This window comes from Chrysemys picta, chromosome 6, assembly GCF_011386835.1.
Source record: "Chrysemys picta bellii isolate R12L10 chromosome 6, ASM1138683v2, whole genome shotgun sequence".
Lineage (NCBI taxonomy): Eukaryota > Metazoa > Chordata > Testudines > Emydidae > Chrysemys > Chrysemys picta.
In genome coordinates, this window is record NC_088796.1 from 111,001,228 (window position 1) to 111,021,995 (window position 20,768).

At 40.5% G+C, this 20,768-nt stretch overlaps 1 protein-coding gene across 9 annotated transcripts in view; it reads left to right on the forward strand.

Annotated features, from left to right (window-relative positions):
- The window catches only part of BRD10 (bromodomain containing 10), an 85,919-nt gene extending 68,336 nt beyond the window's left edge, over positions 1-17,583 (forward strand). For 5 of the 9 annotated variants that reach the window (XM_005295235.5, XM_065549611.1, XM_065549615.1 and 2 more), the window contains 3 exons: positions 10,567-10,682; positions 12,213-12,400; positions 13,275-17,583. In XM_005295235.5, the coding sequence (XP_005295292.2) occupies positions 10,567-10,682; positions 12,213-12,400; positions 13,275-16,933 (3,963 nt within the window). In that variant the 3' untranslated portion in view covers positions 16,934-17,583. Of the gene's footprint in view, positions 1-4,541; positions 4,674-10,566; positions 10,683-12,212; positions 12,401-13,274 lie in introns of those variants that run through there. The other 4 variants (XM_065549616.1, XM_065549620.1, XM_065549613.1 and 1 more) reach the window with 3 other exon arrangements.
- Positions 17,584-20,768: the final 3,185 nt, after the last annotated feature.

Below are 20,768 nucleotides of genomic sequence, written 5' to 3' on the forward strand. Positions count from 1 at the left end.
CAAAGTAGAACCACAAAGGGCAAAATCTGGGCTTGCTTTTGGGTTACGTTGGGGTGGAGAGTAAGGGATATAGTTTCATCTTCATGTACAGGGATTTGTACATGCAACTCACTTTCCATTAGAATAAAAAAAATCTGTAAAAATTGTCACACCCTTGAAACATTTTATTTTCCCCTACATCTAGACTCTGGCTTACTACAGCCAGCTTGTCACTGCCCTGCCACTTCTTCCTCTGTAATGGCTGTAATGTCTTGTCTAATGTTATCTCTACTTTCTGGCCTCCCTGTGTCTGTACACCACTTCTCCCTCCTCCAGTCTTTCCATGGTAGTGTTGTCAAGGAACAAGAGTTTCAAAAATGGGAACCTAAAGCTAGGCGTGTACATTTATATTTACATACCTAGGAGTGGCCTGATTTTGAAAACTTCTGAGAACCTAGCATTTCCCATTGGAGGATCAGTGGGAAGCTGTTGGATGCTTAGCACTTTGGAAAATGAGGTCATTTATAAGGGGCCTAAATATGAATGAATAAGTCAAATATTAGGTTCCAGTTTTTGAAATCAAGTCCAAAATAATTTTCTTCTTCTACTGCTCTGACTATATTTCCACCTATTTCCTCTTTCAGATTCCTTTCACAGGCCCATCAATTTCAAGATACTTGTCCCCACTTTGAAGGCTTTGTATATTTTTGCCCTAGCCTTCAGTTTTTTCTTAAAACACCTGTAATGCCTCTTCCTTCCCTGTATTTAACCCAAGTTTTTTTCCTAACTGCTCCGTTTGGCTCCTTCTCATACAGTTTTGTGTATTCTTTCATGCTTTCTCTTTGTTGGAGCAGCTTTCCAGTGAATATTTTCCAAGAGCCATCCTCTGGCAACTCCTGACTACCTACTTGTTCTCTGAACCATTCCAGCTGTAAAAGCCACACACTACTCTGGGTGTTCTGCATTTTAGTTTTCTGCATTGTATTGATTCATGCCTTTAGACTGTGAAATATTTATGATAGAGATGCTGTTGTTCGTTCAACTTGTTCTAAAGCGCCTTATATATCTGAAGGTTATCTTAATCTTCAAAAGTAGGTAAGGCAACATTTCCAAACATCAGCAGTAGTTATAATTAGATATTTAACTTTTCTTTAAAATATTGGCATGAAAAGGTGTAGGGAAATGTTTGGTTATCAGCAGTTAAGAGGGTGGAAGATTCAACTAACTGGAAGGGAATTTAACAGGATTGTTAGTATCCATAAAGAAAAACCCTGTAAATCTTCAAGAGATGGCATATAGTATATGCTGTAATGTGTTGAGAATGAATGTTGGTAAAAACCAGGCGCTTCTTTTGACAGAGAGCAACAAATGACTAGTCCTGTGTTGAAGAATCTTACTGTCTCAGGATAGTTTATAACAGTGGTTCTCAACCAGGGGTCCGTAGAAGTCTTCCAGGGGGTACATCACCTCATCTAGATATTTGCCTGGTTTTACAACAAGCTACATAAAAAGCACTAGAAAAGTCCGTACGAACTAAAATTTCATATAGACAATGACTTGTTTATACTCCTCTATATACTATACACTGAAATGTAAATATAATATTTATATTCCAATTGATTTATTTTGTAATTATATGGTAAAAATGAGAAAGTAAGCAATTTTTCAGTGATAGTGTATTGTGACACTTTTTTGTATTTTGGTATTTGATTTTGTAAGCAAGTAGTTTTTAAGTGAGGTGAAACTTGGGGGTATGCAAGACAAATCAGATTCCTGAAAGGGATACAGGAATACGGAAAGGTTGAGAGCCATTGGTTTATAACATTTACAGAGCTCATACTGAGACTAGAAAAAAATGTCTGCTATTTTTGAATTACGCTTTCCCAAATTTTCTTTAAAAAATAAGATGCTATAAATTAACTAATGAAATGATAATTTATGTTTCCTTAAGGGAAAGTAGAACACTGCTGAATGGGCTGACCATATCTCTCTGATTAGGCTTATTGTAATAAAGACTAAACCACAAAATGAAGACATTATCAGCAGCTAGGAGTCTATTGTTAATTTGCTTTCATTTTGTGATGCCTCAGTATTTTGAAAACAGAAACAAGATTTCTTTATTTTCATTGATACTGTTTTTCACGACCCATTTCTGAAAGAAAAGTGCTGATGTAATCGGTTGTATTTTGCATGATTCTGAAAGTGTATCAGCTTGTTTATCTTTCATGATAAAACATAATTGGCCGTAGTTGTTTTAAGGGTTTAGTATAGCAAAGGTCTGATGCAACTGTTCTCAAACTGTGGGTTGGGACCCCAAAGTGGGTCACGACCCTAATTTAATGGGTTGCCAGGGCTGGTGTTAGACTTGCTGGGACCTGAGGCCGAAGCCAAAGCCCGAGTCCCACCGCCCGGGGCCAAAGCCCGAGGGCTTCGGCACGGGGTGGCGGGGCTCAGGTTACAGGCCCCCTGACTGGGGTTGAAGCCTTAGGGCTCTCCCCCTTTCCCCCCCCCCAGCCCTGGATGATGGGGCTTGCCCCCCCCCACCCCCACCCCCCGCAGGGGGGATCAGGCTTTGACATCCCCCCCACCCCACCCCCGGCCTGGCATGGCGGGGCTCAGGCAGGCTCGGGCTTCGGTCCTCCCTCCTGGGGTCGTGTAGCAATTTTTGTTGTCAGAAGTGGGTCATGGTGCAATGAAGTTTGAGAACCCCTTGATGTATAGTGCTATCTTCACTGAGGAGATAACTGTTGAGGTTTGTTAGTTCCAGATTGTCCAGCAATCGCTTTGTTGGTAGTTGTACTCTTCTCAGGATTCTGTTATGTGGAGAACGTTGTTGTAACTAACCAGGTAAAATTGGTATGTGCCACTGATGAGGAAAAGAATAGTTAACCATTAGGTGAGGATCTACCGAAGTTTTTTATTGTAGTCTGGCACATTTGCCTGCTAAGAGAATATATGAGCGCTAAGAGAAACAAATTATTACTCATTTTGTATTAGAAATTAAGTCTTATTTTCTGTTAAAGGAAGTACTGTTAATAGTAGACAGCCACTGAAAGGCTAGGCCTCATTTTTGGGAACAGCTTGGTTTTCTTGGCTCTCCCTACACATCTTGAAGTCCCAACCAGATATTTTTAAAGAAACATATTGAGCTGAAGTCTGATAATTTCCCTGCCGGTTCCATAGCCACAGAAGAAATTCTTAACTATATAATTGATGCAGAGATGTGCAATAGGGTGACCAGACGTCCCGATTTTGTCGGGACTGTCCCGATATTTGCTCGTTTGTCCCGCGTCCCGACCAATGTTTGGTCGGGACGCGGGACAAACAAGCAATTTTTGCCCTCCGCTCTGGCTCGCGCCCCCTCCCTCGCCCCAACTCCGCCCCCTCCTTCCCCATTGGATAGCTCCCCAAATCCTCGGCCTGGCCCCACCCCCTCAACTGCCCCATTGGATCCCTCCCCAAATCCCCGCCCCCTACCGAAGCACGCCACATTCCTCCTCCCTCCCAGGCAAGCGCTGGAGGGAGGAGGCCCGGGGACAGCGGGATGAGTCCGGCCTGGCCCTGGCCCAATCGCAGGCAGGAGGGTGGGGAGTACCTGCAGGGGGGCAGCCCCGGGTCCAGCCTGGGGAACCGGCTCCCTACGCGCCCATGGGTGGGGGGGCAGCAGCTGTCCGCGTGGGGACTCTGGTTCCTCGGGGCTTCACCTCCGCCACGTGCGCTCCGGCCCCGGAGGGGTGTAGTTGGCGCTGGGTGCCAGGCAGATGCCTCTGCCTGACACGCGGCGAGGGAGAGGCGGAGTAGCAGCTGGAAGGGCCGGTCGGGCTGCACTCCCGGGCCCGCGGGGAGCTGAAGCCTGCCAGGGAAGGGGCTGCCACACGCTGGCGCGCCCGCGGCCAGCCCAGGACGGTCTCCGCGCAGGGGACTTGGCGGGGGTGCTCCCCCTGTCCGTGCCCATCTCCGCGGCATCGGGCTCCGGGCAGGGGTTGTTGCATCCCGGGACCCGGGGGCCGCTGTTTACCGGCACCAGCCTAGGCGCTTTCCGCTTGTTCGTGCTTTTTTTTTTTTTTTTTCTCCCCTACCGGCTTTTTTATTTTTTGGCTCCGCCCCCTTCCCCCCCCGCCCCCCCCCCCCCCCCCCCCGCGCGTCCCGATATTTCGCCTCTCTGATCTGGTCACCCTAATGTGCAATGAGTTTTTTAGAAGTTCTACTTTCTGAATATGAAAGACAGTTCACAGATTTTCATTTGTTTCCACTCCTGTTCCTCAGATGACAACTAAAGCCACATATTTTATACGTAATTTTTATTTGGAAATTATGTTGCAGAAGTTAAAATGCATGTCATTGACCTGCAGCCACTTTTGTTGTTAACTGAAATGGAAGCACCTGTGTTTTAAATGCCCCCCCCCCCCCAATAAGGTTAAATCCTGCATTTTTAGTCACTCAGAACACCTATTGAATCCAGTGGAACTGAGTAAGAATTGTTGTAGGATTTCTCCCATAACTAAGGTAAGAAGGGCATTCAAAACATTCTGAACTTAAAAGTTACCAATTTTTGTTTTTAGGTGTCTGATGTCCAAAGCAGCTGCAGTTCACCAGCTCCCTCTCCGTGTAACATCACTAGAACACGCTAGACTGGTGATGTCACACATTCCACCGAACCCCGCTGCAGAATGGAGCAGGCCTATAAGGGTAAGGTAAGTTTTCTCCTTCCACCACCACCCTTTTTGACCACAATATTGCATGGTTTTATAAGATTCCTAATATTCTTTATTTTATGTCCTGTAGGATATAAAATAAGAATTTTTAAAAATCTTATAAAACTGCATAATATCGTGGTTGTGTGTGTGTGTTTATTTAAAAAATAAAAGTTTAGTCCTTACCCCCTGTATACATATCCTGGCTCCAGTCTGCTTTGGGGTTCCATGATGAGTATGCCATTATCAGACTAGTGTATGCTGGGGCATCACGGAGAGCGGAGTCAGCATTCCATGGCTGCTCTGGATGTCGGAAACCTAATTTTAAAAAAAAAAAAGGTAAGTTTTAAGTTCAGAATTTGTTGACTGTCTCTCTAACCTTCGTCATATGGGAACATTCAGCACATCATTCTAAATGATATTTTCCTTTGGTTAAATTTAGTTATAAGCCACCAATAAAGAGCACATTTTACACCTTTCTTTATACAAATTCTTGATCATTTGTTCAAAAGTCCAAATATCATAACTTATTCCTACCAGAACAAAAATACAAATTTTTTGCCACTGCCTATAAATAGGAGTCACACTGGGGAGAAAAGCAGTGGTATTGGTACTCTCTTCCAGCTCTGTCCCCCAGTGTAAAGCTCTGCCTACAACCCCAAAGTTGCTGGATATTTGTTTAATCAGTAGAGAAATAGTTAAAAATGTTGATTGTAAAGTGTTATAATCATGGTCTGCAGTAAGCTCAAGGAAACAAATTGTAAGAGGTCACATTTCTCTTAAGAACAAATGTTGGACCTCTGCTCAAAAAGTGTTTGGGGGAAAGGATCCTTACCCCTCCAGTACAGTGGCTTGATGTGGAGCATATCCACTTCCACTAATACAACCCACAGGATTTGGTAATGTTGAAACCCATATACATATCCCCCTCACTGAGGGAAGGAGTTGTGCATGGAATCATAAAGTGACAGATTTATTAGTCACTTCATGAAACCACTTCTGTAGAGTTCCCTGTGCAGCCAAACCCTCTTTCTTTGTGCAGTTGAATCATCATTGTTCCACTGCATTTGGCCCTTTCTGTGCCCAAGGAAGAAAAGCAGCATTTGGTTGTAATAGCCATTTTTCATTCAATTTGTCTGTAGATTCGGCACTGAATCCAGTCCCATTCAGAACATTGTCTTTGAGACAATAGGGACTAGAAATAATTATTTTAAAATGAAGGCTTAATTTCTGTAGAAACTAGTGGGCCACCAAGGAATTGCTTATATAAGCGTATTACCATGACCTGACCCAATCCGATCCCTGCCTTTAACTGTGAATTAGTTTTCTCTGTAATAAAGAATACAAGGCTATATATTCTATCATAGATGTGAAATAGAGTCCTGGTTATTTTGCACTTGTGTAGGAAGTAAAATACTGGGTTTTGTAATATACCTCAGAAAACATATTTTCTATTTTCATTGTTTTTGACTAGTTTTATGTATGAAGTGTGCTAGCAGATCATTTATTCCACAAAGGGTCTTCTCACAAATCGCACTCTCTGTCCTGAAAGCTACATTGAACTGCACTGATAAAAAACCTGGTCCAGTAAAACAAATGGCCTTGCACCTTTTTTTCTTATCGACTGTGCTTTGAACATATGTGAGGAAAGAGTACTCTGCACATTCTGTTCTACTCATCATTATGCATTAATACCAGTGGGTTTATCTCCAACAGCTATACTCCAGGATCCTGAGAAAAATGAACAGTTGGGATTCAAGAAGATAATTAGATTTCAAATAAGCCGTGATATTTTGTATTAGTCACACAGAAATGATTGGGAAAATGAACAGAATGTGGAGTTGTCCAGAGATTTTAATCTTGATGACATGAATTTTCTTAAGAAATTGAATTTAGAATTTCTCATCTTGTTTTTTAAGTTAGAGGAATGTGACCTCTACACATCTGATGTTCCCTCCTCAGGTGATTTTAATCTAATAAAAGCTCATAGTCCATTCTTACACTAAAGCCTATGCTTGTGCCAATTTGGTCAGCACATTATACAACTTTTTACTTTAAAGTTTATTCAGTGGCCCAATACACCTAATATAAATTCTGCTTTCCCTGCCCAAATCAGAATATCAGTCATCTCTAGAGGTAAAAGAGTCTCAGAAAAATCCGTTTATTCCTTCAGTCTTTGTTTCACCCAAGCTACATTTCACATATTAATCCATCATCTTTATCTTCCTTTTATGTGTCTTAATTTGTGCTGAATTCAAGACATGTACAGTATCTCAATGTCCTGAAATCAGTCTCATTCTATTTAATTATTTTAATGTTTTGTTTTAGTGTTACCCATTTTATGTATTCCAATAGTAATATATAATATACAAATGCATTTATGTCTGTAATTCTCTATGTGGGATTTTAAATATACTCTTTAAAATGAAATAAATCTGCTCAAACTAATTGTAAATAGTTCTATTGGCTACTCACACGAGTAATCAGTATCAGGATTCTAATTAGGCTATATTGCACTTATATAACTTTTTATTATAGTATCCATTGACAGTTTTTTACTTCAATATATAATATGTGCTGTGTGACCAACTTACACATGGGGAAATTAAAACACATAATTTCCTGACTTCTCTGTGTGTTAAATCTTAATCATAACTTGGCATTAATGTATAGCTTTTCATTCAAGTACCTTGTTTTTTGTAGTTTTAATTAAAGAATAAGTCATTCATTCTGCTGTATAAAATGCAAATGATTGCACATCATAGTAAAAACAGTGGACTGTTTTCAAACCAGCTAGCAACCTGAGTGATCATTCTGTGGACTGGGGGAAGTCTCCTGGGGATGGGTGGAAAAGAATCCTTCCAACAAGCCATGGAGACTACTGCAGACTCTTGAAGGGCTGTAACTTCAGGCCCTAATCCAACTCTTCTTGCAGCCACCTGACCCAAAATTCCATGCATTCTGGGGTACAGAAGCAGAGCTCTGCAGCAAACTAAGGGTGTAGAACAAATGTGGAGATGAGTTCCCACCAACTCCTCTCCCTGTTTTTGCAGCAGAACCATGCCGTCTTTCCCTGTCTCAATATCATCTATGGCAAGAGCGAATCTAGGATTTGGCCCATGGAGTCCAGTTCATTCCTCTAGTACACTGAACTTAGTGGGGTGGCAAAAGTATGAGGACAGAGTCTGGATATCCAGACTCATTTTTATGACTATCTCAATAATTAAGCTCCTGTGGCATGCGTGCGTGTGTGTGTGTGTGTGTGTATCGCTCTCTCTCTATATATTATATAGATAGATACGCACGCACGCCACAGGTGCTTAATTATTGAGATACACAAACACACACAGCAGGACATGTATGCTTATATATAAAGTGCCCTGTAAATTGATAGTGTTATATTACTAATTTTTTTTAACAATCACAATTGATGCCCATTTAAATAACTAGTAAGGAAAACAATGTACTATACATGCACGTTACTCTGTTTAACATGCATTCTTCATTGAGGATTATACAAACTAAGATTCAGTTTGGAAAGTAAAACCATTTTTGAGTTATCTGAGTGGAAAAATTAAGGCTGTCGATTAATCTCCGTTAACTCGCGATTAACTAAAAAAATTAATCACAATTAATTGCAGTTTTAATCACACTGTTAAACAATAGAATACCAATTGAAATTTATTAAATATTTTGGATGTTTTTCTACATTTTCATATATATTGTATTCTGTGTTGTAATTGAAATTAAAGTGTATATTTTTTATTATAAATATTTGCACTGTAAAAATGATAAACAAAAGAAATAGTATTTTTCAGTTCACCTTATACAAGTACTGTAGTGCAATCGCTTTGTCGTGAAAGTGCAACTTACAAATGTAGATTTTTTTTTTTGTTCAGAGCCTACAAGTCCACTCAGTCCTACTACTTGTTTAGCCAATTACTAAGACAAAAAAGTTTGTTTACATTTATGGGAGATAATGTGGCCCTCTTCTTATTTACAATGTCACCAGAAAGTGAGAACAGGTATTTGCATGGCACTTTTGTAGCTGGCATTGCAAGGTATTTACGTGCCAAATATGCTAAACATTCATATGCCCCTTCATGCTTCGGCCACCATTCCAGGGGACATGCTTCCATGATGACGCTCGTTAAAAAAATTATGTGTTAATTAAATTTGTGACTGAACTCCTTGGGAGAGAACTGTATGTTCCCTGCTCTGTTTTACCTGCATTCTGCCATATATTTCATGTTACAGCAGTCTCGGATGATGATCCAGTACATGTTGTTCGTTTTAAGAACACTTTCACTGCAGATTTGACAAAATGCAAATAAGGTACCAATGTGAGATTTCTAAAGATAGCTACAGCACTCGATGCAAGGTTTAAGAATCTGAAGTGCCTTCCAAAGTCTGAGAGGGACGAGGTGTGGCGCATGCTTTCAGAAGTCTTAAAAGCGCAAAACTTCGATGCTGAAACTCTAGAACCTGAACCAAAATCAACCTTCTGCTGGTGGCATCTGACTCAGATAATGAAAATGAACATGCGTCAGTCCGCACTGCTTTGGATTGTTATCGAGCTGAACCCATCATCAGCATGGCCGAATGTCCCCTGGAATGGTGGTTGAAGCATGAAGGGTCATACCAATCTTTGGCGCATCTGGCACTTAAATATTTTGCGGCGACGTCTACAACAGTGCTATGCGAACGCCTGTTCTCACTTTCAGGTGACATTGTAAACAAGAAGCGGGCAGTGTTATCTCTTGAAAATGTAAACAAATTTGTTTGAGCGATTGGCTGAACAAGAAGTAGGGCTGAGTGGACTTGCAGGCTCTAAAATTTTACATTGTTTTATTTTTGAATGCAGTTTTTTTTGTACATGATTCTACATTTGTAAGTTCAACTTTCATGATAAAGAGATTGCACTATAGTACTTGTATTAGGTGAATTGAAAAATACGATTTCTTTTGTTTTTTTACAGTGCAAATACTTGTAATCAAAATTAAATATAAAGTGAGCACTGTACATCTTGTATTCCGTATTGTAATTGAAATCAGTATATTTGAAAATGTAGGAGACATCCAAAAGTATTTAAATAAATGGTATGCTATTGTTTAACAGTGAGATTAATCCTGATTAATGTTTTTAATTGCACAATTAATAATGATTAATATTTTTAATTGCTTGACAGCCCTAGAAAAAATCTGTCACAAAAGGAAAGTATTCCTCCTTCTATTTTCTGATAACTCAGATATAGCCCCGGTATAGAACTTTCCCAAGAAACTCACCTTTGGATAAAATACAATTGTAAGACACTTTAGCCCCAAAAGTAATTTTCTGGGAAGTTTATAATCTGAAAAATTATAAGATATCTTTTCTTTTTGTAAAGTGTCTATATAAATCTGATAATTCATAAAATATGTACCTTTAATTAAAAATAGTGTTTAGTTTGCTGTAATACAATTTTAGGCCCTAATCATGTAAACATTTACACATGAAACTTTACACATTTGAGTAGTCCCTTTGAGCTCAATAGGACTACCTCACATGTTTAAAGTTACTCATAGAAGTAAAGTTAAGCACATGTCTAAACATTTGCAGGATTGGACCTTAGTCCCAGTTTTCAGCACCCTGAAAAGGTAAACATTTCAGTAAGAGACCTTTGAGGATTTTGTTTCTGGGTTTGTTTTCAATAAAAGTATTCTGAATAAGATTAGCGTTTGCCTTACTAAAGTTGAGACTGGACTGCATTGATAAAGTCAAATGTAATATATATTTAGTTTTGTATTTTCTTTTTTATATGTTGCACGGAAGTACACTGACATTGGTGTCAAACTAATATATTTATTAGATGCAGCTATAATGCAATAATAAAGAAATGTTTTTATGTTTGCAGGGAAGATGGTACCATCGGAAACAAGCAGTAAAGGAATTGCATTGTACATTGGTACGACTGCTAAATGAATTGTTACCATGGGAACCAAAACTAATGAAGGCTTTTCAGAGAAACAGGTAAATGAGAGACCCTTTGGAACAATGTCAGAGAGATGAACAAAACACAAAAGTTACGTTTTTTAAAGTAATAATTGATGCTAAAATCCTGGTGACAACAATCCTTCAAGGCTATGTGTGAGGTATAGACAGTATTTTAGTTTAAAGAGCTATATGTTTTTATGTTATGCAGGAGTGCTAACAACTCCATAGATATGATTGAGCAGAGCTTTTTGACTAACAACTGATTTTTCAAAATGCCCTAAAATCCCCATGTATACTCAGATTGTTTTTAGAATTAGTATGCCAAGCCAATGCCCAGAGTAGAGTTAATTATGGAAATTTGGATTCCTTCGGTCCCATGGGTCCTGAGATACAACACCTTTAACTGAATAAAATTTTCCTGTTCTTACAAATTTTTTGCACCCACTTGTGGCTCAAACTTTGGCACTGATTTGCACGAAACTGAGATTACCTGATTGGACTGACCTCAGCTGGTGTCAGATTTGACCTCAACTGCAGATCAGCACCAAGCTCCACATCAAGGGAGCTGTATTTAAAATGTTGTTAATAGGTCTTTCTAGCTCTGTATATTACACTTGACCACTTTACCTGTTCTAGACAAATCTCCAGACTTGCTAGTTGTTAACACCTTGTACTAAGGACTCCCTCTCAGTCATCATCTTCAGTTACCAATATCTTATCCTTCTGGTTCACTTTGATATATTCCAACAAACTGTAGAACTTCCCAGAGCAGAAGTGCAGAACAGAGGACAAAGAGTGCCTGGTAGTGTGTGAATGCTAGGACAGATGTGGAATTCTGGTGGGCGCTGAGAATATGTAAAATTGTATTTAAAATGGGGTGAAGCACTCTTATGGTCCCATCTTCTTTACCTACCTAGTGGAATATCGGGCACTGGAGGTAAATAGCAACTGATGTAGCAACCCTGAGACGAGACATTTTAAAAATTCTTTCAGGCATTCTTAGATTTTTAGAGTCAAGAGGAAACATTATGATCATCTAATTGGATCTAGTATATAACACAGACCAAAAGCAGAGATCCCTGATTTCTCTAGCTGGAGCTGTACCTCAACTCAGATGTCAAGGTGAGCTCGGGGAACTTGCTGCAACTGATTCCTGAACCAATACAGCTGCACCTAAAACAGTGAGGGTCTCTGAGAGTGTATGAAGAGGAATGACGGCATAGAATAGTGTTGGATACAACACAAAAAGTGGCAGATACTGTTAGCAATAGGTCAGATTTGATTTGGTCCCAGTAACTATTGCCAGCTCCAGGGGGACAGAATTTTGGTTGTGACAAGAGGGGAGACGTTACCCGTAGCTCCGTATTTCCTGGTTTTCAGAGGGTTAAGTTTAGTCACTGTGGTCAGTTGGGAAGGGCACAAGCCTGTGCTAGGGAATCTTAACTATGTTAATGAAGTTTTTGGGCAGTAAGTATAGGTACAAGTATGAACAGTTAAGTATTTTCTTAATAAAATATTTAAAATAGGTTGCAGAAGTTAGTCATTATGTCTGACATTCTGTTCAAGGTCTCGACTGAAGAAGGACTATGATGATTTCAAAAGACAGCCAGACCATGATAAATTTACCAGAGAACTATGGAGTAATGAAGAAGGTGAAGTTGATAATGGAAAAGAATCTTTCAATGCAGTAACCAGTAAATCTTCAGAAGCTGCAGAGCATCTGGAGATCCTGCAAAAAGCTCACTCAGAGTTTGGTAAGCACTTAGCTGGGATTTAGTGACCATGTGGATGTGCTACAAGGCCTACAGTTTTCCTGTGTTTGGTGTTGTGGTTTTTTGTTTGTTGTAGCTGTGTATTACATGTTATTTTTACTATAGTGAATTATATTGGTCTAGATTCTGTGCTGACCTCCTTGGAAGCATAGCTGAGAGAAAGGATGGGCAAAGGTGTCTTTGTGCTACCTTTGTTCCCTCTGGATTCTGGCCTGTGGTGGGTGCTGAAATGGTACCCAACGTGAATTAGAGCTTAGAACTGACAGCATCTGCTACAGGACTGTCTATGGATAGTTCGATACTGCAAATTCCTGTTGACCTCAGTGTACCCTCCTACTCCTGATCAATCCCTAGTATTTTCTCTGTGCTCTTTTAATAGTTGGGATGAATTGGGATGAAAGGCAGTGAAGCCATAACTATCTATTGGTTTTGTATAAAAACTTCTGGATTTATTTTTTTAATTCCTGAATTTTCTTTAAATTAAAGTATTGTAACATCAAATCCTGGAAACTGTGCTGTCACTTAGAATGCAAATGTTGTAGTTTGATGCATTCATAAATACAAATTTGGGACTTAATGATTTTTTAAATGAAATTCTGTGCTTGCTCAATTGGATTTTAAATGTAAATTGGCTGGAGCCTAAGTTGTTATGGGTTTTTTTAAATTGTTTAAGCACGTAGGTAATGTGATGATAAGTACTGTCATCCCATCAGAAACTATTCTTGACATGACAGCATGCTTATAAACTACTGCATTGCTTTTAGCTAAACACTAATAAACTATCATATAGCTGTGTCAGTTGCAAACATTCAACTTGTGATATATTTACAATTACTTGTTTTAATTCTTTCTGCAGATGAAATGAAACTGCTAGAAATGGATTTTCCTGCAGGAAGGAGCAGGCTACTGAAGAAAGAATTGACTTCTAAAGAAATACAGAAGACACTGCCCAAATCTATTAAACGTCAGTCCAAGCAAAATAGTTGCCTGGATGATAGCACAAAAGACCTTTCACCAAGGAAGAAAGCTAAATTAAGCACAAATGAGGCTACAGTCCAGATTGCAGAAAGTGAGATGCACACTAACAGTTGTTTGAGTGAACTGAAACAAAGCGAGCTATCACCTCTAGAATCATTTGCCCTGACAGATTCTGCAACGTCAGTATCAAGCTTTCTGAAAGAGACCAAACCCATCCAGGCTTTGCTTGCTAAGAATATTGGGAACAAAGTGACCTTAACAAATCAGCTGACAACCCCTGTGGGTATGGACGTATTTGCTTCTGAAAAGCCAGTTATGTCACCTGTGGAGTCATCCCCACTAAAGCCAGCATTGCCCTGTGAGACCAATTCAAATAGTCCTTTACAAATGGTATACAAAATGCCAAGTGGCCGTTGTGTACCAATAGATGTCCATAACAGCTCAGTGAAGATTCAAATGCAGCCTGTGATTGACCCTAAAACAGGAGAAAAAGTCATGCAGCAAGTTCTTATTTTACCCCAAAATTTTCTCATACAACACAAAGAAGGAAAAGCCGTGGCAAAGCTGCACTGTACATCTTTTCCACAGGCAGCACATGTTAATGATTCTTTAGCACCTGTTCTTGTAAATCCAGCTGTAAATGCTACCACTCAACTGTCTTGTACAGTTTTTAACAAGAGTGTTACACATTTGTCACAAGTGACTAGTCCAGTGAACAGACCACAACCTTTGTCCTCTGTAACTGCAACAAGTAACTTACAAGCATCAGCAGTTAAAATGAGCCAAAGTGAAGCTGGCAAAACGAAGACTTCAGTTTCACCTGCCACATTCTCTGTACCTTTACCTTCATCCACTGTTTCCACATTAGGTCAGCCTTTGGCATCAGCAACAACACTAAGTGGATCTGCAAATACTACTTGTTCCGTTCACAGTGTAGCACCACAGCAGACTAGTGACTCCTGTGAAGCTAAACAGGAGCTTAAAACGGTTTGTATAAGAGAATCGCAGTCTATTCTTGTCACAACACGAGGGGGGAACACTGGAATTGTTAAAGTACAGACAAACCCAGACCAGATTTCACCTAATACTTTATCTCCAAATTCAGTTTTCACTTATGCACCTCAGCTTCAGGCATTTTTGGTTCCAAAATCCACTACGTTGTCAACCTCTACTTTTTCATCTGTGGTGACAGCCGCATCTAGTCTCCCACTGTTTGGTCAGTCTTTTGTTTCTGGGTTTGCCCCCTCAACAACATCTTCTGTTACCATTCCAGCCATTCCTGCAGGCTTAAACCAGATAATAGGGAAAAATCTCAAATTTCCATTAGGGCAGCTTCCCACTAGTGGCAGTTTGGATCAAGTAATAGAGAAAACTCAAGAAGTATCATCTCCTACTTTCTTGTCCTCTATTTCATCAACTAGCACTTTGGTGCCAGCAACTCCAAACAGTACTGTTAATGTAGTTAGCATTTCTTCAGGAAATATTGAACAAAGGAGCACAGGCATTACCCAGACTCCTTCAACACAGCAACAAGTTGATATTAAAACCAAAAAATATCCTGTTACACAACCTGAGACTGCTACAGCAACAAATGGAGATGTGATCCGTGGTACTCCGATTCAAAAACTTATGTTGGTCACAAATCCACCTATTCTTTCTCCTTGTGGAGCTACAGGAGTAAATATAATACCTGCTCCAACATCCACTGGTGTTACTGCCCAAAAATTAGTTTTCATTAATACTCCAATTCCCAGTAGCCCATCAAACACCAGTCTAGTTGCAGAATCATTAAAACAGGCCCTGCCTTCCTCCATAGGCAAAACATATGTTAACACCCCGGAACAACCTCAGTTACTTCTAATTCCATCTACAATGGGGGCACCAGTAAAAGTAAGTTCATCACCTACTGTGTCTCAAGTAAAAGATGTTAAAATTGGACTAAACATAGGTCAAGCCATTGTAAATACCACAGGCAGTGCACAGCATGTTCCACCAATTAACATATTGAAATCTGCAGCCCCCAAAGGAACAGATGACATAAACAGCAAGGGTTTTATTTTGCCTTTGTCAACAAGTGGTAGTTTGGTTCCAGGATGTTCAGGTTTTGTGAGTCAAAGTATTACATCTGTTAATGAATCTATAGGTATTGCAACAAAAGCAGCAAAAGCTTTTACAGTAACAACAGCAAATGCATGTTTAGATTCTGTTTCAGTGACACCAAGTGGGACTTCTATTGGCACGCGACCCTCTGTTTTGGTTAGTGGAAATGACACTTCTTCAAGAATAAGGCCAGTTTTAACTAATCGACTATGTACATCAAATATTGGAAATACTATGGCCATATCAACTGTGAAAACAGGACATCTTGCGTCATCTGTTCTTATTTCAACTACACAACCAAGAGTATCTTCTCAAAGTGTATCATCTGCTTTACAGTTTCCAGTTACCTTGCCTGGACCTGTGGCAGCCTCCACTAAAGTCATTCAGACTGTTCCTCGCTTGACAGCAGTTCCAGCTGCTGCACAGTGTCTGCCCCTTCCAAAAGGACAGCCCCCCACACTGGTAAAAATTCAGTCACCAGGAATTTCAGCTGCAGTGCCAACTAATGCAAACTTTCACAAACCTCAAAATGTATTGCCATCTGCTTCACCAAATACAGGTAAAATAATTAGTTTTTCCAACTTTGCTTCTCTCCCATGCCAGCAGATACCTCCTAGTTTAGCAAAACCAGCTCATGCTTACTCTTGTGCTCCAGGTGCCTCTGTCATTCAGACTGCTGCTGCTTCACCGACTGTAACTAGCCAGGCAATGGGTCAGTTGAATGAAACTTGTATTCAACAGAAAATAGTTATTAACACTTGTACGCCTTTGGCACCTGGAACTCACATCATGATTAATGGCACTCGATTTATTGTTCCACCGCAAGGCCTTGGAGCAGGCAGCCATGTTCTTCTCATCTCTGCTAATCCAAAACATGGGCCTCCTCTACTTCTTAACAATGGCCAAGGGGCTCGAGGTGTACCATTTGTTAATCATATTCCCCAGAACATCACACTAGCATCAAGTAATTCATTAAGTTGGCAGACATCAAAACATCCTCTGAAAAGCTCTACAAAAATTGTGAACTCTCTTGGGACAGCAAACACTCTGCCTATCGTACATGCAACACCACAGATAGTAAACACTGCTGCTAAATCATGCGCTCCACCCTCTACAACAACACTGTCTGTGTCTTCAGTGATAAAACCTCCAGTTAATGTTTTAGCTAAAACTTCTTTGGTTCCTGCCATAAATGCTGGTAACTCTCAGTTACCAAATAGCACTTCAGTATTTCACTTGGATACATCTATCAAGAAACTGTTGGTCAGCCCAGAAGGAGCTATTTTGAATGCTATAAATACTCCAGCATCAAAGGTGGTTTCTTCTCTGTCTTCATCCCTGTCACCAGTTGCAGTGTCCAAAAGCATAAATGCTACTAGTGTCTTCCCTGCTTTTCAGTCATCTGGCCTAGGTAAATCTGACAAAGCCGCCTCCTGAATTTGGAGTGAGCGAGCCAATTTCACATGTTTGGGGCATTCTTTGGACTTTGGAAATCATTATAACTGTTGAACATTTTTTACACTGTTTGAAACATACTTTAAATAGTTGATTTCTTTAAACTACTTTGTATTAGATTGCAGCTGTTTTCAGTTTCCTTGTGGGAGATGTGAGAGGATCTGTTTGATTTCCCTCTAAGCTAAGCTTTCAAAGGGTTATTTAATAAAATGGTCAAAATGACCAACTTGTTAATATAAAATGTTAAAAGTGTAAAATTTGATTTTAGTTTAAAGGAATCTAGCATTTTGCACATTTACATTGACATGTTTCATTTTACGATTTGAACCATTAGGCGGCATGTTTATAACAGTATGTGTCTTTTTTTATTTTTGTCAAATCTTATTTTTATTTGATTTGTTTCTGTAAAAAATATATTTATGCATTGTAAAAATCCAGTCCATGGTGTAAAATTGTACATATTCCTGATCCTTAACAATCTGTACTAAACTATATGTACAAAGAACTATGCTGTCTTATTTATGTTTTGTTTACATAATGTATAGTTTTTTAAGTATTTTAGTAATTTTGGACCAGTGTACTGTTAAGCAACAATGCAGAAGAATCTGCGTGTAATAAATCAAGTTGCTGTACTGCTTTGTTTTGACAATATTTTAAGACTGTATCTATTGCATCGTGGGAGAAGAATTTATACATGCACCTCTTTCCAGTGTGCATGCATTAATACAGAAAAATTTTGCAGTGTGGAACTTTGCCAAAAAGAATTATTTAAGCCACAAAGCTTTGAGCTGTGATTTGCATTACATATATGATTTCAATAATTAGGAACAGGTTTCCTATTTACAGATTTCATATTTCAAAGAAACTCTCATTATTAAGGCTGAGAGTCTTTCACGGAGGTCATAGAAGTCACTGATTCTGTGACTTTCCAGGACCTCCATGACTTCCACAGCTGCAGCAGCTGGTGTGGCTGACCCCAGGGCCGCCCGAGCAGCTGGGGTGGCCCTGGGACCAGCTGCACCGGCCGCTACTCTGGCAGCCCCAGGCAACTGGTCCTGGGTGCTGCCCCAGAGCAGTGGTCCAGGAAGAGCACCGCCACCTTCGCCCGGAGCAGCAGCGGCAGGGCTCCAGGCTGCCCCCTGCCTGGAGGTGCAGAGGCGATGGCGGGGCCGTAGGCCACCCCCCACCCGGAGGAGCAGTGGCGGGGTCCCGGGCCATCTCCCACCCAGGGGAGCAGCAGTGGCGGGGTCCCGGGCCACCACCCGCCCAGGGGAGCAGCAGTGGCAGGGCCACTGGCTGCCCCGCCCCAGGATCAGCAGCCCAGCAGGGTCCTGGGCTGCTCCCCCCCCCCCCCAGGAGCAGCAGCGACGGCTGGAGCATCGCCCCTCTCCCCCCCCCGCAACCCCAGCAGCCCCCTCCTCCCCAGCACCTAAGATTTAGTGACTAATTTAGCACCTGTGACCTGTCTGTGACTTTTACTAAAAATACTTGTGACTAAATCATAGTCTTACTCATTATGAAGTGATTTTTGACCTTTTGCTTTCTATCGTTGATGTTGCAGAAGAAATCATTTTCATTACTTTCAAAATGGTGTTTCTGTCAAATCTTTTCTTTCATGTGTTTATGATGAACTATTTTTTTCCTGTTTCCTATAGCAAATTCATATTTTTTGTATGTATATGAATATTTATCAGTATGCTGGATGGGGGGGAACCCAACAACACATAAATGTAACTTTTACTAATGTAATTTTGATATAGGCTTCTGCATGTTTAGTTATTTGGACATGCAAATATATGACCATCTAGTATCCACAGTCTTTGCTGAGATAACATCTGCTGCCATCAAATGAAGTTCTGCACAAGGAACATGGATAGAATATAACTCATATGGATTTTTGTTTCTGCTTGGGCTGGGGCTCCACCGATCCAGATCCAGTGGACTGCTTCTCCGTCCCATGTATCACCATATCAAGAATCTCCAGTCACAATCAAGAATACTGAGTGAGTTTCTGTGTCACTTCCATTAGATCAGTTTTTTCCTCTTCTTCTGAAAATAACGGGCATGGGTACAGTAAAGCTCTTCAAGCAAGGTTGTGGCAACTGCTCTAGTAAACAGAAGAAGAAGGAGCTCCAGCTGTGGATCAGGGATGATCAATTCATCAGGTGATGCCTTCTGTGCCTCCTGTTGCCTGAACCCCTTCAAGCTCCTGGAGAAGAGGTCTCTTGAGTGCTCCAGCTCTGGGCAGACATGTCAGCCTCCATGAGATGCCCTTCTGATAACAAGGTGCCAGGTATGATTGCATTAGGGGAAGCCTTTTCGTTCTGCTCACTTTGGACTCCTCTTTAATCTGTTTCTTGAATTTGACCTTCAGATCAGAAAAGAAGTCCCCTCTCCCAAATTCAAGGTGCTTTTCTGCCTTTCTCCCTAGCATTGTGTGGATCTCATTCCAATGCATTTGGCTTCTTTTACCATCATCTTCCCTCAAAATTTTTTAGCAAACACAAGCTGGTTCACCACAATTCCTAGGACTCCCTCCTTCCTTCTGACCAAAGATTCCACTGGCTGAACAAGAGCTATATAAAATACATATTTCTTGATATGCTAATCACCATATTTATTTAGATAGCTAAATCCCAGAAGGTCAGCCCTTCTTTTTTCATTTACCCAGGGTCCTTTCCATTTCCATTCAAAAGGGATATATGCTGACCAGACAGGCAATTTGCTTTTGGGGTCTTTCAAATCCTCCTTTAAGCTGTTTGTATAACTTGGGGATGTCTGTTTGGGGGAGGACGGTGGGGGACCCAAAGCCTACCAGAAAAGTACATGTTTGGCTCTACTATGAAAAGTGACTGTAAAAATGTCATATTACCTACACAGTAGATCTGCTTCATCTCTGTATTCAGTTATATCTGCTGACATGGATGAGAGAAACACTTTTACTGCTTTTTTACACCCATTAGCCTTGCTGTTATCACACCTATTCCTTCTTTTGCAAAGAATGCAGGTGGACTCTTAGAGTCTGTAAACTGAGCATATTGGATTAAGAAATTGAATGATAATAAACAGGGAAACCCCTTATGCCATTTTTAAGATTCATTTTTCAGAGCAGAACCACTTTAAAACCATTCAGGCAATCGTACAGGACTCCTGGAGAAAGTTTTACATTAGACCCTGCCTAAGCCGTCAGCAGTCTAAATTTGGCTGGAACTGTCCTAAATTTTACAGTCCTGTCCTGGGTGTTTGTGGCAACTAGGCTTTGATCTAGTGCCCATTGAAGGGAATGGAAAAAGACTTCTTAACATTGAGAGTTTGATTAGGCCTTTATCAAACAGGGAAGGAGTGTTTGTCCATAAACTCTCACCTGTAGAAGGGGAGTTACTTTAGAATATGTTAAAAGTTGAATTTTCACCATCTATGAGACTCTTTTAGCATGATGCTGAATACCCTCACGTGTTTCTCTTAAACCCCTAAGAAATATCTCAGCTCCTGTAACGATGTGGTTCTGGCGGGACCCAACGGAGAGCGCCAATTCAGGACAAATCACTTAAAGCAGGGCAGTTACAGCCCTAGGCTGGGGTTTTTCCACCTCTAAGGCAAACCAAACCAGCCAGACAAAGAGGACTTTGGTCTCACCCCACTGGCTAACCACAAGTCACACAAGCAATTCCCTTAGACATGCCAGTTTCCTGTATCACCATCAGTGCCACTTGTTATGGGGACAAATGGTTATGAAAACAAATACCCCTGTACAAGAAAAAAGGTTCTCCTGATCCCAAAGGATCAAGCTCCAGACCCAGGTCAATATACAAATCAG